Source organism: Macaca thibetana, chromosome 13 (assembly GCF_024542745.1).
Source record: "Macaca thibetana thibetana isolate TM-01 chromosome 13, ASM2454274v1, whole genome shotgun sequence".
In the NCBI taxonomy this organism is placed as follows: domain Eukaryota; kingdom Metazoa; phylum Chordata; class Mammalia; order Primates; family Cercopithecidae; genus Macaca; species Macaca thibetana.
In genome coordinates this window covers 14,781,160-14,800,760 of record NC_065590.1, presented here as the reverse complement: position 1 = coordinate 14,800,760, position 19,601 = coordinate 14,781,160, and the positions used below count along the sequence as shown (strand labels likewise).

General features: G+C 35.8%; 1 protein-coding gene across 50 annotated transcripts in view; it reads left to right on the top strand.

Moving 5' to 3' along the window:
• Positions 1-19,601, top strand: part of ANKRD36C (ankyrin repeat domain 36C) — a 157,824-nt gene that overhangs the window by 73,523 nt on the left and 64,700 nt on the right. For 27 of the 50 annotated variants that reach the window (XM_050755278.1, XM_050755294.1, XM_050755295.1 and 24 more), the window contains 18 exons: positions 3,406-3,434; positions 3,529-3,601; positions 5,278-5,306; positions 5,401-5,473; positions 7,152-7,180; positions 7,275-7,347; positions 9,023-9,051; positions 9,146-9,218; positions 10,898-10,926; positions 11,017-11,089; positions 12,775-12,803; positions 12,898-12,970; positions 14,640-14,668; positions 14,759-14,831; positions 16,518-16,546; positions 16,641-16,713; positions 18,386-18,414; positions 18,505-18,577. In XM_050755278.1, the coding sequence (XP_050611235.1) occupies positions 3,406-3,434; positions 3,529-3,601; positions 5,278-5,306; positions 5,401-5,473; positions 7,152-7,180; positions 7,275-7,347; positions 9,023-9,051; positions 9,146-9,218; positions 10,898-10,926; positions 11,017-11,089; positions 12,775-12,803; positions 12,898-12,970; positions 14,640-14,668; positions 14,759-14,831; positions 16,518-16,546; positions 16,641-16,713; positions 18,386-18,414; positions 18,505-18,577 (918 nt within the window). The remainder of the gene's footprint in view (positions 1-3,405; positions 3,435-3,528; positions 3,602-5,277; positions 5,307-5,400; positions 5,474-7,151; positions 7,181-7,274; positions 7,348-9,022; positions 9,052-9,145; positions 9,219-10,897; positions 10,927-11,016; positions 11,090-12,774; positions 12,804-12,897; positions 12,971-14,639; positions 14,669-14,758; positions 14,832-16,517; positions 16,547-16,640; positions 16,714-18,385; positions 18,415-18,504; positions 18,578-19,601) is intronic. The other 23 variants (XM_050755312.1, XM_050755313.1, XM_050755291.1 and 20 more) reach the window with 21 other exon arrangements.

The following is a 19,601-nucleotide window of genomic DNA, read 5'->3' as shown; positions in this document are numbered from 1 at the left end:
AGAGACTTTTAGACCAATATCCCTGATGAACATCGATGCAAAATCCTCAATAAAATACTGGCAACACTAATCCAGCAGCACATCAAAAAGCTTATCCACCATAATCAAGTTGGCTTCACTCCTGGGATGTGAGCCTGGTTCAACATATGCAAATCAATAAATGTGATCCATCATATAAACAGAAACAAAGACAAAAACCACAGGATTATGTCAATAGATGCAGAAAAGGCCTTTGACAAAATTCAAAAGGACTTCATGCTAGGTATTGATGGGACGTATCTCAAAATAATAGCTATTTATGACAAACCCACAGCCGATATCATACAGAATGGGCAAAAACTGAAAGCATTTCCTTTGAAAACTGGCACAAGACAAGGATGCCCTGTCTCACCACTCCTATTCAACATAGTGTTGGAAGTTCTGGTCAGGGCAATCAGGCAGGAGAAAGAAATAAAGGGTATTCAATTAGCAAAAGAGGAAGCCAAATTGTCCGTGTTTGCAGATGACATGATGATATATTTAAAAAACCCCATTGTCTCAACCCAAAATTTCCTTAAGCTGATAAGCAACTTCAGCAAAGTCTCAGGATACAAAATCAACCTGCAAAAGTCACAAGCATTCCTATACACCAATAACAGACAGAGAGCCAAATCATGAGTGAACTCCCATTCACAGTTGCTTCGAAGAGAATAAAATACCTAGAAATCCAACTTACAAGGGATGTGAAGGACCTCTTCAAGGAGAACTACAAACCACTGCTCAACGAATAAAAAAGGACACAAACAAATGGAAGAACATTCCATGCTCATGGATAGGAAAAATCAATATCGTGAAACTGGCCTTACTGCCCTAGGTAATTTATAGATTCAGTGCCATCCCCATCAAGCTACCAATGACTTTCTTCACAGAATTGGAAAAAACTACTTTAAAGTTCATATGGAACCAAAAAAGAGCCCACATTGCCAAGACAATCCCAAGCCAAAAGAACAAAGCTGGAGGCATCATGCTAGAGCCTGACTTCTAACTATACTGCAAGGCTACAGTCACCAAAGCAGCATGGTACTGGTACCAAAACAGAGATATAGACCAATGGAACAGAACAGAGCCCTCAGAAATAATACCACACATCTACAACCATCTGATCTTTGACAAACTTGACAATAACAAGAAATGGGGAAAGGATTCCCTATGTAATAAATGGTACAGGGAAAACTGGCTAGCCATATGTGGAAAGCTGAACCTGGATCCCTTCCTTACACCTTACACAAAAATTAATTCAAGATGGATTAAAGATTTAAATATTAGACCTAAAACCATAAAAACCCTAGAAGGAAAACTAGGTAATACCATTCAGGACATAGGCATGAGCAAGGACTTTATGACTAAAGCACCAAAAGCAATGGCAGCAAAAGCCGAAATAGACAAATGGGATCTAATTATACTAAAGAGCTTCTTCACAGCAAAAGAAACTACCATCAGCGTGAACAGGCAACCTACAGAGTGGGAGAAAATTTTTTACAATCTACCCACATGACAAACGGCTAATATCCAGAATATACAAAGAACTTAAACAAATTTACAAGAAAAAAATCAAACAACCCCATCAAAAAGTGGGTGAAGGATATGAACAGACACGTCTCAAAAGAAGACTTTTATGCAGCCAACAGACACATGAAAAAATGCTCATCATCACTGGCCATCGGAGAAATGCAAATCAAAACCACAATGAGATACCATCTTGCGCCAGTTAGAATGGCAATCATTAAAAAGTCAGGAAACCACAGGTGCTGGAGAGGATGTGGAGAAATAGGAACACTTTTATGCTGTTGGTGGGACTATAAACTAGTTCAACCATTGTGGAAGACAGTGTGGCGATTCCTCAAGGATCTAGAACTAGAAATACCATTTGACACAGACATCTCATTACTGGGTATATACCCAAAGGATTATAAATCATGCTGCTATAAAGAAACATGCACACATATGTTTATTGTGGCACTACTCACAATAGCAAGGACTTGGAACCAACGCAAATGTCCATCAATGATAGACTGGATTAAGAAAATGTGGCACATATACACCACAGAATACTATGCAACCATAAAAAAGGATGAGTTAATGTCCTTTGTAGGGACATGGATGAAGCTGGAAACCATCATACTGAGCAAACTATCCCAAGGACAGAGAACCAAACACCGCATGTCCTCACTCATAGGTGGGAACTGAACAATGAGGACACTTGAACACAAGTGGGGAACATCACACACTGGGGCCTGTCGTGCGATTTGGGGATAGGGGAGGGAAAGCATTAGGGAGACATACCTAATGTAAATGATGAGTTAATGAGTGCAGCACACCAACATGGCACATGTATACATGTGTAAGAAACCTGCACGTTGTGCACAAATGCCCTAGAACTTAAGTATAACAAAAAAATTAGATAAACTTGAGTATGAATACATTGGCTTCATTGATCAAAGAGCTAACTCTTGGATAAAATAGTTATTTAATGAATATTCTTTAAAGAATAGCATTATACTCCAAGCAAGACTATCTTAGAAACAAAAATAATGTTGAATTCATCAACTGACTCCTAAAATGGTAATTTTCAATGAATATTGGAGAGATATCCAAATGTAGAAGCTTATTAGTATCCAATGCTTATAGCAGTTTTATTTTGTAGAAGTATGTCAAAATTAATAATGGATTATGTTTTTTATTGAGGTTTATATATTATACTTTGTTGCCATGAGTGGATGAAAAAATGTTCTGAAGGCTAAACTAGAGAATACAAGAAACTGAAGTGAATTATTATACCACATGGGTGTGAGAAAAAATGAATATTATTCACTCAGATTCAGGAAACATATATCCAAACTGATCAATTTAGGACACTTCCACTGAAGAGACATGAAATGTTCATTAAACTGAAATGTCACTGTAATTATGTACCTTCTCAGTTATTTGGCAGTTTAAAGAGCATGATGAATGTTTGCAGTGTAATGGTCTAAATCATTCAGATATCTTGAATGAAAGACATGCACGTGCATGTACCACCTGCTTTGACATTAATTCCCAGGTGATTGAGTTTCTCTTCTGATTTTAGATCACATTTGTCCGCATCATTCTGCATATCCTTATTGATATTGACACTGTTCTATTTTAGTTTTAGATGTATGAAAAATCATATGTTGGAAATTGTTAGTGTATATTTCATGAAGCTTGTATTCCTGTTTTTTTCAGTGTATTTCAGTCATGTTCCTGTCTTAAGACACAAAGTATAAAACATCAAAACCTACAGTAATATAGGCAGGTAGATGCAGCTGCATACTAACACTGCATGAATATATGGATAACTTTATTGTATATACATATGATTGATAATGTGCCCCTTTTGTTTCTCAGTGTCTTCTCAGAAACCACCGGCCTGGAAGGTAATTAAACTCTCATTTATATTTTGAACTATTAACTGTATAGTCTATGAAATATACTTTATGTATTGATTATTTTGTTTAAAATCCCATTCAGGCTACAAGTGACAAGAAAGATTCTCTTGTGAATATAGCCACAGAAATAAATGATGGACAACAATCTGGGACAGGTAATTTTGCAAAACACATCTGGTGTCATGTTCAATCAAGATAGAAGAGAACTTCCCTTCCCCAAGTAAATCAGCTTAGGGTTTGTTGAAGCTGCATGTTCTGATTCAGTACACCTGAGATTCTTCATTTGTAGTAAGTTCTTGGGTGACCCTCATGCTGCTGGTCCTTGACCATGATCTGAGTAGTAAGATTATAGACTTCCCTACATTGAAATTGGGAAGAAGAACCATTGGAGAGCAGTTCAACACATAAGGGGTTCAGGGGACAGAATAATTTTGCTTTAATTCTACTGCATGTTTCCATCAAGAGGGGAAGGTGAAAGAGATGAAGTAACAGATTATTATAGGCATCAGATCGTATTGCTATAAATAGAGGGAAAAGTGATCCTAATACCCTATAAACAGTGTAGAATGAGAACTAACAAGATCACTGAAGTAGCAATTATTTTCCTCAAGGGATTGTGAGGCAGGAAAGATGGAAAAGAAGAAGGTATTTATGTAATTTTGGGATTTCTACTGAGGAAACCTGAGTGAACTCACTTCAGATGCTTTTGGAATATTTGCATAGAAGAAGATTTGATTTTGGCTGATCCACGAACTACTGGATGAAGGAAACAGTGCTAGAATTGGGAGAAACCACCGTGACTCCTTACTCCTCTTTGTTACTATTAGGCATCAGAGATACATGTTTTGTTGATATTAGTTATAAAAATGAGATAAACTTGAATGTGAATACATTGCCTTCCTTGTTCAAGGAGCTAACTCTTGGATAAAATAGCTATTTAATGAAACTTCTTTAGAGAATAGTGTGATACTCTCAAGAAGACTATTTTACAAACAAAAATTATGTTGAATTCTAATTAACTCCTAAAATGATCATTTTCAATGAATATTAGAGTGATTTCTGAATGTAAAACTTACTAATATCTAATGCTTGTTTCAGTTTTACTTTGTAGAAGTATGTCAAAATTGATAATTGATGATATTTTTATTGAGGCTAATATATTATCCTTTGTTGCCATGAGTGGATGAAGAATCTTTTGGAAGGCTCAACTAGTGGATAAAAGAAACTTAGGCAAATTATTACACCACATGGGTGTGAGAAATGATGAATATTATCTACTAGATTTCAGGAAACATATATCCAAGTTGATCAATTTAGGACAGTTCCACTGAAGAGAGGTGAAGTGTACATTCAACTGAAGTGTCATTGTAATCATGTATCTTCCCAGTTATTGGAAATGTTAAAAAGCATGATGAATGTTTGTGGTATAATGGTGTAAATCCTAATTTCTTGCATGAAAGACATGAGGGGTCATGTACTACCTGCTTTGACATTGATTCTCAGGTGTATGAGTTGCTCCTCTGATTTTAGATCACATTTGTCCTCATCACTCGGCATATCCACATTGATATTGACATGGTTTTACTTTAGTTTTAGACATATGACAAATCATACCGTGTTTGAAATTGTAAGGGTATATTTTGTGAGGCCTGTATTCCTTTTCTTTCAGTGTATTTCTATCATGTTTCAGTCTCCAGACACAAAGTAGAAAACATCAAAGCCTACACTAATACAGGCAGGAAGATACAGCTTGATGCTAACACTACATGAATGTATGAATAAATTTATCATATTTACATATGAGTGATTATGTATCCCTTTTGCTTTTCAGTGTCTTCCCAGAAACAACCAGCCTTGAAGGTGATTAAAATCTCATTTATATTTTGAACTAGTAAATGTATAGTCTATGAAACATACTTTATTTATTGATTATTTTGCTTCAAATTCCATTCAGGCTACAAGTGATAAGGAAGATTCTGTTTCGAATATAACCACAGAAGTAAAGGATGGACAACAATCTGGAACAGGTAATTTTGCAAAACACATAATGTCATGTTCAGTCAAGATAGAAAAGAACTTCTCCAAATAAATCAGCGAGGGGCTCATTGATGCTGCACATTCTGATTCAGCAGGCCTGAGATTCTTCATTTGTAATAAGTTCTTGGGTGATGCTGATGCTGCTGGTCTTGGACATGATCTTTGCAGTGAGATTACAGACTTCCCCACATTGAAATTGGGAAGAAGAAACATTGGAGAACAGGTCAAGACATAAGGGGCTCAGGGGACAGCATAATTTTGCTTTAATTCTGCAGGATGTTTTCACTACGGGTAGAAGGAGAAAGAGATGAAGTATAGATTTTACAGAGGTTACGTTGTATTGCTAGTATTGCTAAAAACAGACAAAAAAATGATGCTAATAACCTGTAAACGCTGTAGAACGAGAACTAACAAGACCACTGAGGTAGCAATTACTTTCCTCAAGGAAGAGGGATTGTGAGGGAGGAAGGAGGGAAAAGAAGGAGTTATTTATGTAATTTTGTTATTTCTTCTGAGGAAACCTGAGTTCAGATGCATATTCAAACATTTGCCTAAAAGAAGATTTGATTTTGGCTGCTGTGGGAACCAGTGGAAGCAGGAAGGAGTACTAGAACTGGGATAAGCCACAGTGACTCATTACTCCTCTTTGTTACTGTTGGGCATCAGAGATATGTGTTTTGTTGATATTAGTTATTCAAATGAGATAAACATGAATATGCATATATTGGCTTTGTTTTTCAAGGGGTAGCATTTGGATAAAATAGCAATTTAATAAAAATGCTTTAGAGAATAACGTGATACTTCAAATCAGACTATTTTAGAAACAAAAATAATTTTGAATTCATTAATTGACTTTTAAAATTGTTATTTTCAATGAATATTGGAGTGATTTCCAAATGTAAAAGGTTATTCATGTGTAATGCTTGTAGCAACTTTATTTTGCATAAGTATGACAAATTTGATCATTTATTATACTTTTTGATAAGGTTTATATATTATACTTTGTTGCCATGCATGGATGAAGAACCGTTCTGTAGGCTAAATTAGAGGACACAACAAGCGTAGGCACATTATTACACGACATGGGTTTGAGAAATAAAGAATATTATATACTAGGATTATCCAAACTTATATCCAAACTGATGAAGCTGAGACACTTCCACTGAGGACTTGTGAAGTGTACATTCTACAGAAGTGTCATTGTCATTGTGTACCTACTCAATTATCAGGCAAGTTAAAGATCATGATGAATATTAGTAGTATAACGGTATAAATCCTTCTGGTGTTTTGCATGAGAAACATGCAGTAGCATTTACTACCTTCTTTGACATTGATTCCTGGGTGTATGAGTTGCTCCTCTGATTTTAGATCACATTTCTTTTCATCATTCGGGATATCCACATTGATGTCAAGACTTTATTTCAGTAATACACACATGACCCAAAATATCTCTTTGTAATTTGTGACTGTGTATTTTCTGGAAGCCTGTATTTCCATTTTCTTCAGTGTATTTCCTCATGTTCCTGTCCCAAAGACACAAACTATAAAACATCAAATCCTATGCTAGTACAGGCAGGAGGATACAGCTTGATGCTAACACTGCATGAATGTATGGATAACTTTATCATATTTACATATGATGGATTATATATTTCTTTTACTTTTTAGTGTCTCCTCAGAAACAGTCAGCCTGGAAGGTAGTTACTCTTTCATTTATACTTTGAATTACTAATTGTATAGTCTATGAAATATATGTTATGTATTGAATATTTTGCTTCTCATTCCACTCAGGTTATATTTAAAAAGAAAGCTCCTGTTTTGAATATTGCCACAAGAATAATGGCTGGTCGGAAATCTGGAACAGGTAATTTGGCAATACACATTTAATGTCATGTGCACTCAAGATAGAAGAGAACATCCCACCCCTGAATAAATCAGTGGATGGATCATTGAAAATGCACTTTCTGATTCAGCAGGCCTGAGATTGTGCATTTCTAGTAAGTTCTCAGGTGATTTTGATGCTGCTGTTCCTCGGCCATGATCTTAGTAACAAGGTTATAGACTTCCCTACATTGAAATCATGTAGAAGAACCGTTGGAAAACAGTCCAAAACATAAGAGGATCAGGGTATAGCATAATTTTGCTGTTATTTCAGAGCATGTTTCTAAGGAGAGGAGAAGGAGAAAGAGAAGAAGTAATAGAAGTTATAGATGTCAGATGGTTCTACTACAACCAGAGGGAAGAAGTTGTCATAATAACCCATAAACACTGGAGAATGAGAAGCAAAGTGACCACTGATGTAGTAATTATTTTCATCAAGAAAGAGGGATTGCAAGGCAAGAAAGAGGGAAAGGAAGAAGTTAGTTAGGTAATTTTGGGGTTTCTGCTGAGGAAACCTGAGCGAGCTCACTTCAAATACATTTGGAATATTTACATACGAGAAGATCTGACTTCTGGCTGCTCCAATGTCTACTGGAATCAGGAAGGAGTGCTAGAATTGGGATAAACCTCAGTGTCTCATTATTCCTGTTTATTACTATCAGATATCAGAGATATATTTTTATTAGTTATTCGAATGAGTTAAAATTTAATATGAATACATTAGCTCTTTTCCAAAGTGCTGACTTTTTTGTTAACATAGCTATTTAGTGAAAATTCTTTATAATAAAGTGATATTGCAGAGCAGACTAATTTTAGAGACAGAAATAATGTGTGAATGCATTAATTGAATCCTAAAATGGTTATTTTCAATGAACATTGGACTGATATCCAAATGTAAAATTTATTAATATCTAATGCCTGCTGCAATTCCATTTTGTATAAATATGTATAATTTTTTGTAGTTTTTGATGGGGTTTATATATTATGCCTTCTTGCCATTAGTGGATGAAGAAACTTTCTGAAGGCTAAACTAGAGAATACAAGAAATGTAGGCGGATTATTACACCATATGGGTATGATAAATAATGAATGTTATCTACTAGGATTCACCAAACATATATCCAAGCTGATCAATGTAGCACACTTCCACTGAAGAGACGTGAAGTGTACATTCAACTGAAGTGTCATTGTAATTGTGTACCTTCTCAGTTATCGGATAAGTCAAAGAGCATGATGAATGTTTGTAGTATAATGGTGTAAAACCTTTTGATTTCTTGCATGAAAGACATGCGGGATCATGTACCACCTGCTTTGACATTGTTTCTCAGATGTATGGTTGCTCCTCTGATTTTAGATCACATTTGTCCTCATCACTCAGCATATCCACATTGATATTGACACGGTTTTATTTTAGTTTTAGATATATGACATATCATACCATGTTTGAAACTGTAAGGGTATATTTTGTGAAGGCTGTGTTCCTTATTTTTTTTTCAGTGTATTTCTATCGTGTTCTGGTCCCTAGACACAAAGTAGAAAACATCAAAGCCTATACTAATACAGGCAGGAAGATACGGCTTGATGCTAACACTGCATTATGTATGGATAACTTTATCATATGTACATATGAGTGATTGTGTATCCCTTTTGCTTTTCAGTGTCTTCTCAGAAAAAAAAAGCCTTGAAGGTGATTAAAATCACATTTATATTTTGAACTAGTAAATGTATAATCTATGAAACACACTTTATTTATTGATTATTTTGTTTCAAATTCCATTCAGACGACAAGTGACAAGGAAGATTCTGTTTCGAATACAGCCACAGAAATAAAGGATGAACAACAATCTGGGACAGGTAATTTTGCAAAACACATTTAACGTCATGTTCAGTCAAGACAGAAAAGAACTTCTCTTCCCCAAATAAATCAGCGAGGGACTCGTTGATGCTGCACATTCTGATTCAGCAGGCCTGAGATTCTTCATTTGTAGTAAGTTCTCGGGTGATGCTGATGCTGCTGGTCTTGGACATGATCTTCGCAGTAAGATTATAAACTTTCTCACATTGAAACTGGGAAGAAGAAACATGGGAGAGCAGGTCAAGACATAAGGGGCTCAGGGGACAGCATAATTTTGCTTTAATTCTGCAGCATATTTTCACCAACGGTGGAAGGAGAAAGAGATGAAGTATAGATTTTACATAAGTCACATCGTACTGCTAAAAACAGACAGAAAAGTGAACGTAATAACTCACAGACACTATAGAAGGAGAACTAACGAGACAACTGATGTAGCAATTATTTTTCCTAAGGAGGAGAGATTGTGAGGCAGGAAGCTGGCAAAAGAAAGAATTATTTATGTAATTTTCGGGTTTCTGCAGAGGAAACCTGAGTGAACTCACTTCAGATGTTTTTGGAATATTTGCATAAAGAAGATTTGATTTTGGCAGCACCAGGAACTACCGGATGCAGGAAAGAATGCTAGAAATGGGATAAACCACATTGACTAATTACTCCTCTTTGTTAATATTAGGCCTCAGACTTACATGTTCTGTTGATTTTAGTTATAAAAATTAGAGATACTTGAATATGAATACATTGGCTTCTTTGATCAAAGAGCAAAGTCTTGGATAAAATAACTATTTAATGAATATTCTTTAGAGAATAGTATGATACTCCTAATAAGACTATTTTAGAAACAAAAATAATGTTGAATTCATCAACTGACTCTTAAAAGGATCATTTTCAAAGAATGTTGGAGTGATTTCTGAATGTAAACACTTATTAATATCCAATGGCTGTAGGAGTTTTATTTACTAGAAGCATGTCAAAATTAATAATTGGTGATGCTTTTTATTGAGGTGTATGTGTTATACTTTGCTGCCATGAGTGGATGAAGAAATGTTCGGAAGGCTAAGCTAGAGAATACAAGAAACTTAGGCAAATTATTACACCACATGGGTGTGAGAAATAATGAATATTATTTACTCGGATTCAGGAGACATATATCCAAGCTGATCAATTTAGGACACTTCCACTTAAGGGACGTGAAGTGTATATTCAACTGAAGTGTCATTGTAATTGTGTAAGTTCTCAGTTATCGGGCAAGTTAAAGAGCATGATGAATGTTTGTCGTATAATGGTGTAAATCGTTCTGATTTCTTGCATGAAAGACACGCGGGATCATGTACCTCCTGCTTTGACATTGATTCTCAGGTGTATGAATTGCTGCTCTGATCTTAGATCACATTTGTACTCATCACTGGACATATCCGCACTTATGTTGACAGGAATTTTTAGTTTTAGACATATGAGAAATCAAACCATATTTGAAATTGGAAGGGTATATTTGTGAAGCCTGCATTCCTTTTCTTCAGTGTATTTCTATCGTGTTCCAGCCCCCAGACACAAAGTAGGAAACATAAGTCCTAGACTAATACAGGCAGGAGGATGCAGCTTGATGCTAACACTTCATGAATATATGAATAACATTATCATGTGTACTTGTGAGTGATTTTGTGTCCGTTTTGCTTTTCAGTGTCTTGTCAGAAACAACCAGCCTTGAAGGTAATTAAACTCTCATTTATATTTTGAACTAGTAACTGGATAGTCTATGAGATATACTTTATTGATTATTTTGTTTCAAATTCCATTCAGGCTACAAGTGACAAGGAAGATTCTGTTTCAAATATAGCCACAGAAATAAAGGATGCACAAATATCTGGGACAGGTAATTTTGCAAAACACATTCAGTGTGATGTTCTATAAAGACAGAGGAGAATTTCCCTTCCCCAAATAAATCATCCGGGGGTTCGTCGAAGCTTCACGTTCTGATTCAGCATGCCTGAGATTCTTCATTTATAAGAAGTTATCAGATGACCCCGATGCTGCTGGTCTTCGGCCATGATCTGAGTGCTAAGATTATAGATGTCTCTACTTGGAAATTGTGAAGAAGAACCATTGGAGAGTAGTTGAACTCATACCAGGCTCAGGGGACAGCATCATTTTGCTTTAATTCTACAGCATGTTTTCCATCAAGAGGGGAAGGAGAAAGAGATGAAGTAATAGATATTATAGGCATCAGATCGTATTGCTATAAACAGAGGGAAAAGTGATCCAAATACCCCATAAACACTGTAGAATGAGAACTAACCAGACCACTGATGTAGCAATTATTTTCCTCAAGGATGAGGGGTTGTGAGGCAGGAAGGAGGGAAAGGAAGAAGTTAATGATGTAATTTTGGAGTTTCTGCTGAGGAAACCTGAGTAAACTTACTTCAGATGCATTTGGAATATTTGCATAAAAGAAGATTTGATTTTGGCTGCTGCAGGAGCTACTGGAAGCAGGAAATAATGCTAGAATTGGGATAAACCACATTGACTTGTTACTCCTCTTTGGTACTATTAGGCATCGGAGATACATGTTTTGTTGATTTTAGTCGTAGAAATGAGATCAACTTGAATATGCATACATTGGCTTCGCTGTTCAGGGAGCTAACTCTTGGATAAAATAGCTATTTAATGAAACTTCTTTAGAGAATAGCGTGATACTCCCAACAGTAATATTTTAGACACAAAAATTATGATGAATTCAAATTAACTGCTAAAATTATCATTTTCAATGAATATTGGAGTGATTTCTGAATGTAAACCTTATTAATATCTAATGCTTGTAGCCATTTTACTTTGTGGAAGCATGTCAAAAATGATAATTGATGATATTTCTATTAAGGCTAATATATTATCCTTTGTTGCCATGAGTGGATGAAGAAGCTTTTGGAACTAGCTAAACTAGCAGATACAAGAAACTTAGGCAAATTATTACACCACACGGGAGTGAGTAATAATGAAAATTATCTACTAGGTTTCAGCAAACATATATCCAAGCTGATCAATTTAGGACACTTCCACTGAAGAGACGTGAAGTGTACGTTCAACCAAAGTGTCGTTGTAGTTACGTACCTTCCCAGTTATTGGGCAAGTTAAAGATCATGATGAATGTTGTACTATAATGGTGTAAATCTTTCTGATTTCTTGTATGAAAGACGTGCGGAATCATGTACCACCTGCTTTGACATTGATTCTCAGGTGTATGAGTTGCTCCACTGATTTTAGGTCACGTTTGTCCTCATCATTTGGCATATCCACATTGATACTGACACGGTTTTATTTTAGTTTTTGACATATGACAAATCATACCATGTTTGAAATTCTAAGTGTACGTTTCATGAAGCCTGTATTCCCTTTTTTCAGTGTATTTCTGTCACGTTCCAGTCCCCGTACACAAAGTAGAAAATACGAAAGCCTACACTAATACTGGCAGGAGGATACAGTTTGTTGCTAACAGTGCATGAATGTATTGATAACTTTATCATATTCAGATATGAGTGATTATGTATCCATTTTTCTTTTCAGTGTCTTCTCAGAAACAACCACCCTTGAAGGTAATTAAATTTTCATTTATATTTTGTAGTAGTAGGTGTATATTCTATGAAGCTTACTTTATTTATGGATTATTTTGTTTCAAATTCCATTCAGGCTACAAGTGACAAGAAAGATTCTGTTTCGAATATAGTCACAGAAATAAAGGGTGAACAACAATCTGGGACAGGTAATATTGCACAACATATTTAATGTCATGTTCAATCAAGATAGAAAAGAACTTCTTTTCCCCAAATAAATCAGCGGGGTGCTCGTCAAAGCTGCACATTCTGATTCAGCAGGCCTGAGATTCATTTGTAATAAGTTCTCGGATGATGCTGTTGGTGCTGGTCTTGGACATGATCTTCGCAGTAAGATTATAGACTTCCTTACACTGAAATTGGGAAGAAGAAACATTGGACAGCAGCCCAGGACATAAGGGCTCAGGGGACAGCATAATTTTGCTTCAGTTCTAGAGCATGTTTTCCCCAAGGTGGAAGGAGAAAAGGATGAAGTTTAGATTTTACAGTCGTCATATCTTACTGCTAAAAACGGACGGAAAAGTGATCGTAATAACCCCTAGACACTGTAGAACAAGAACTAATGAGACAACTGATGTATCCGTGATTTTCCTCAAGGAAAAGGGATTGTGAGAGAAGAAGGAGGGAAAAGAAGAAGATATTTATATAATTTTGGGGTTTCTGCTGAGGAAACCGGAGTGAACTGACTTCAGATGCATTTGGAATATTTGCATAAGGAAGATTTAATTTTGGCAGCACCAGGAACTACAGGATGCAGGAAAGAATGCTAGAATTGGGATAAACCGCAATGACTAGTTACTCCTCTTTGTTACTATTAGGTATCAGACTTATGTGTTTTGTTGATTTTTGTTATAAAAATTGGATAAACTTGAATGTGAATACATTTGCTTCTTTCATCAAAGAGCGAAGTCTTGGATAAAATAGCTATTTGATGAATATTCTTCAGAGAATAGCATGATACTCCTAACAAGACTATTTTAGAAACAAAAGTATGTTGAATTCTTCAACCGACTCTTAAAATGGTCATTTTCAATGAATATTGAAGTTATTTCTGAGTGGAACAGCTTATTAATATCCAATGCTTGTAGCAGTTTTATTTGGTAGAAGTATGTCAAAAGTAACAATTTATGATGCTTTTTATTGAGGTGTATATTTTATACTTTGTTGCCATGAGTGGATGAAGAAATGTTTGGAAGGCTAAACTGGAAAAACAAGAAACTGGCAAATTATTACACCACATGGGTGTGAGAAGTAATGAATATTATTTACTCGGATTCCAGAAACACATGTCCCAGCTGATCAATTTAGGACACTTCCACTTAAGGGACGTGAAGTGTACATTAAACTGAAGTGTCATTGTAATTGTGTAAGTTCTCAGTTATCGGGCAAGTTAAAGAGCATGATGAATGTTTGTAGTATAATGGTGTAAATCGTTCTGATTTCTTGTATGAAAGACATGCGGGATCATGCACCACCTGCTTTGACATTGATTCTCAGGTGTATGAATTGCTGCTCTGATCTTAGATCACATTTGTCCTCATCACTGGACATATCCGCACTTATGTTGACACGATTTTTAGTTTTAGACATATGAGAAATCAAACCATATTTGAAATTGGAAGGGTATATTTGTGAAGCCTGTATTCCTTTTCTTCAGTGTATTTCTATCGTGTTCCAGCCCCCAGACACAAAGTAGGAAACATAAGTCCTAGACTAATAAAGGCAGGAGGATGCAGCTTGATGCTAACACTTCATGAATATATGAATAACATTATCATGTGTACTTGTGAGTGATTTTGTGTCCGTTTTGCTTTTCAGTGTCTTGTCAGAAACAACCAGCCTTGAAGGTAATTAAACTCTCATTTATATTTCGAACTAGTAACTGGATAGTCTATGAGATATACTTTATTGATTATTTTGTTTCAAATTCCATTCAGGCTACAAGTGACAAGGAAGATTCTGTTTCAAATATAGCCACAGAAATAAAGGATGCACAAATATCTGGGACAGGTAATTTTGCAAAACACATTCAATGTGATGTTCTATAAAGACAGAGGAGAATTTCCCTTCCCCAAATAAATCATCCGGTGGTTAGTCGAAGCTTCACGTTCTGATTCAGCATGCCTGAGATTCTTCATTTATAATAAGTTATCAGATGACCCCGATGCTGCTGGTCTTCGGCCATGATCTGAGTGCTAAGATTATAGATGTCTCTACTTGGAAATTGTGAAGAAGAACCATTGGAGAGCAGTTGAACTCATACCAGGCTCAGGGGACAGCATCATTTTGCTTTAATTCTACAGCATGTTTTCCATCAAGAGGGGAAGGAGAAAGAGATGAAGTAATAGATATTATAGGCATCAGATCGTATTGCTATAAACAGAGGGAAAAGTGATCCAAATACCCCATAAACACTGTAGAATGAGAACTAACCAGACCACTGATGTAGCAATTATTTTCCTCAAGGATGAGGGGTTGTGAGGCAGGAAGGAGGGAAAGGAAGAAGTTAATGATGTAATTTTGGAGTTTCTGCTGAGGAAACCTGAGTAAACTTACTTCAGATGCATTTGGAATATTTGCATAAAAGAAGATTTGATTTTGGCTGCTGCAGGAACTACTGGAAGCAGGAAATAATGCTAGAATTGGGATAAACCACATTGACTTGTTACTCCTCTTTGGTACTATTAGACATTGGAGATACATGTTTTGTTGATTTTAGTCGTAAAAATGAGATCAACTTGAATATGCATACATTGGCTTTGCTGTTCAGGGAGCTAACTCTTGGATAAAATAGCTATTTAATGAAACTTCTTTAGAGAATAGCGTGATACTCCCAACAGTAATATTTTAGAAACAAAAATTATGATGAATTCAAATTAACTGCTAAAATTATCATTTTCAATGAATATTGGAGTGATTTCTGAATGTAAACCTTATTAATATCTAATGCTTGTAGCCATTTTAACTTTGTAGAAGCATGTCAAAAATGATAATTGATGATATTTCTATTAAGGCTAATATATTATCCTTTGTTGCCATGAGTGGATGAAGAAACTTTTGCAACTAGCTAAACTAGCAGATACAGGAAACTTAGGCAAATTATTACACCACATGGGAGTGAGTAATAATGAAAATTATCTACTAGGTTTCAGCAAACATATATCCAAGCTGATCAATTTAGGACACTTCCACTGAAGAGACATGAAGTGTACATTCAACCAAAGTGTCGTTGTAGTTATGTACCTTCCCAGTTATTGGGCAAGTTAAAGATCATGATGAATGTTGTACTATAATGGTGTAAATCTTTCTGATTTCTTGTATGAAAGACGTGCGGAATCATGTACCACCTGCTTTGACATTGATTCTCAGGTGTATGAGTTGCTCCACTGATTTTAGGTCACGTTTGTCCTCATCATTTGGCATATCCACATTGATATTGACACGGTTTTATTTTAATTTGTGACATAGGACAAATCATACCATGTTTGAAATTCTAAGTGTACGTTTCATGAAGCCTGTATTCCCTTTTTTCAGTGTATTTCTGTCACGTTCCAGTCCCCGTACACAAAGTAGAAAATACGAAAGCCTACACTAATACTGGCAGGAGGATACAGTTTGTTGCTAACAGTGCATGAATGTATTGATAAATTTATCATATTCAGATATGAGTGATTATGTATCCATTTTTCTTTTCAGTGTCTTCTCAGAAACAACCACCCTTGAAGGTAATTAAATTTTCATTTATATTTTGTAGTAGTAGGTGTATATTCTATGAAGCTTACTTTATTTATGGATTATTTTGTTTCAAATTCCATTCAGGCTACAAGTGACAAGAAAGATTCTGTTTCGAATATAGTCACAGAAATAAAGGATGAACAACAATCTGGGACAGGTAATATTGCACAACATATTTAATGTCATGTTCAATCAAGATAGAAAGGAACTTCTTTTCCCCAAATAAATCAGCGGGGTGCTCGTCAAAGCTGCACATTCTGATTCAGCAGGCCTGAGATTCATTTGTAATAAGTTCTCGGGTGATGCTGTTGGTGCTGGTCTTGGACATGATCTTCGCAGTAAGATTATAGACTTCCTTACACTGAAATTGGGAAGAAGAAACATTGGAGAGCAGCCCAGGACATAAGGGCTCAGGGGACAGCATAATTTTGCTTCAGTTCTACAGCATGTTTTCCCCAAGGTGGAAGGAGAAAAGGATGAAGTTTAGATTTTACAGTCGTCATATCTTACTGCTAAAAACGGATGGAAAAGTGATCGTAATAACCCCTAGACACTGTAGAACGAGAACTAATGAGACAACTGATGTATCCGTGATTTTCCTCAAGGAAAAGGGATTGTGAGAGAAGAAGGAGGGAAAAGAAGAAGATATTTATATAATTTTGGGGTTTTTTGCTGAGGAAACCGGAGTGAACTGACTTCAGATGCATTTGGAATATTTGCATAAGGAAGATTTAATTTTGGCAGCACCAGGAACTACAGGATGCAGGAAAGAATGCTAGAATTGGGATAAACCGCAATGACTAATTACTCCTCTTTGTTACTATTAGGTATCAGACTTACGTGTTTTGTTGATTTTTGTTATAAAAATTGGATAAACTTGAATGTGAATACATTTGCTTCTTTCATCAAAGAGCGAAGTCTTGGATAAAATAGCTATTTGATGAATATTCTTCAGAGAATAGCATGATACTCCTAACAAGACTATTTTAGAAGCAAAAGTATGTTGAATTCTTCAACCGACTCTTAAAATGGTCATTTTCAATGAATATTGAAGTTATTTCTGAGTGGAACAGCTTATTAATATCCAATGCTTGTAGCAGTTTTATTTGGTAGAAGTATGTCAAAAGTAACAATTTATGACGCTTTTTATTGAGGTGTATATTTTATACTTTGTTGCCATGAGTGGATGAAGAAATGTTTGGAAGGCTAAACTGGAAAATACAAGAAACTGGCAAATTATTACACCACATGGGTGTGAGAAGTAATGAATATTATTTACTCGGATTCCGGAAACACATGTCCCAGCTGATCAATTTAGGACACTTCCACTTAAGGGACGTGAAGTGTACATTAAACTGAAGTGTCATTGTAATTGTGTAAGTTCTCAGTTATCGGGCAAGTTAAAGAGCATGATGAATGTTTGTAGTATAATGGTGTAAATCGTTCTGATTTCTTGCATGAAAGACATGTGGGGTCATGTACCACCTGCTTTGACATTGATTCTCAGGTGTATGAATTGCTGCTCTGATCTTAGATCACATTTGTACTCATCACTGGACATATCCGCACTTATGTTGACAGGAATTTTTAGTTTTAGACATATGAGAAATCAAACCATATTTGAAATTGGAAGGGTATATTTGTGAAGCCTGCATTCCTTTTCTTCAGTGTATTTCTATCGTGTTCCAGCCCCCAGACACAAAGTAGGAAACATAAGTCCTAGACTAATACAGGCAGGAGGATGCAGCTTGATGCTAACACTTCATGAATATATGAATAACATTATCATGTGTACTTGTGAGTGATTTTGTGTCCGTTTTGCTTTTCAGTGTCTTGTCAGAAACAACCAGCCTTGAAGGTAATTAAACTCTCATTTATATTTTGAACTAGTAACTGGATAGTCTATGAGATATACTTTATTGATTATTTTGTTTCAAATTCCATTCAGGCTACAAGTGACAAGGAAGATTCTGTTTCAAATATAGCCACAGAAATAAAGGATGCACAAATATCTGGGACAGGTAATTTTGCAAAACACATTCAGTGTGATGTTCTATAAAGACAGAGGAGAATTTCCCTTCCCCAAATAAATCATCCGGGGGTTCGTCGAAGCTTCACGTTCTGATTCAGCATGCCTGAGATTCTTCATTTATAAGAAGTTATCAGATGACCCCGATGCTGCTGGTCTTCGGCCATGATCTGAGTGCTAAGATTATAGATGTCTCTACTTGGAAATTGTGAAGAAGAACCATTGGAGAGTAGTTGAACTCATACCAGGCTCAGGGGACAGCATCATTTTGCTTTAATTCTACAGCATGTTTTCCATCAAGAGGGGAAGGAGAAAGAGATGAAGTAATAGATATTATAGGCATCAGATCGTATTGCTATAAACAGAGGGAAAAGTGATCCAAATACCCCATAAACACTGTAGAATGAGAACTAACCAGACCACTGATGTAGCAATTATTTTCCTCAAGGATGAGGGGTTGTGAGGCAGGAAGGAGGGAAAGGAAGAAGTTAATGATGTAATTTTGGAGTTTCTGCTGAGGAAACCTGAGTAAACTTACTTCAGATGCATTTGGAATATTTGCATAAAAGAAGATTTGATTTTGGCTGCTGCAGGAGCTACTGGAAGCAGGAAATAATGCTAGAATTGGGATAAACCACATTGACTTGTTACTCCTCTTTGGTACTATTAGGCATCGGAGATACATGTTTTGTTGATTTTAGTCGTAGAAATGAGATCAACTTGAATATGCATACATTGGCTTCGCTGTTCAGGGAGCTAACTCTTGGATAAAATAGCTATTTAATGAAACTTCTTTAGAGAATAGCGTGATACTCCCAACAGTAATATTTTAGACACAAAAATTATGATGAATTCAAATTAACTGCTAAAATTATCATTTTCAATGAATATTGGAGTGATTTCTGAATGTAAACCTTATTAATATCTAATGCTTGTAGCCATTTTACTTTGTGGAAGCATGTCAAAAATGATAATTGATGATATTTCTATTAAGGCTAATATATTATCCTTTGTTG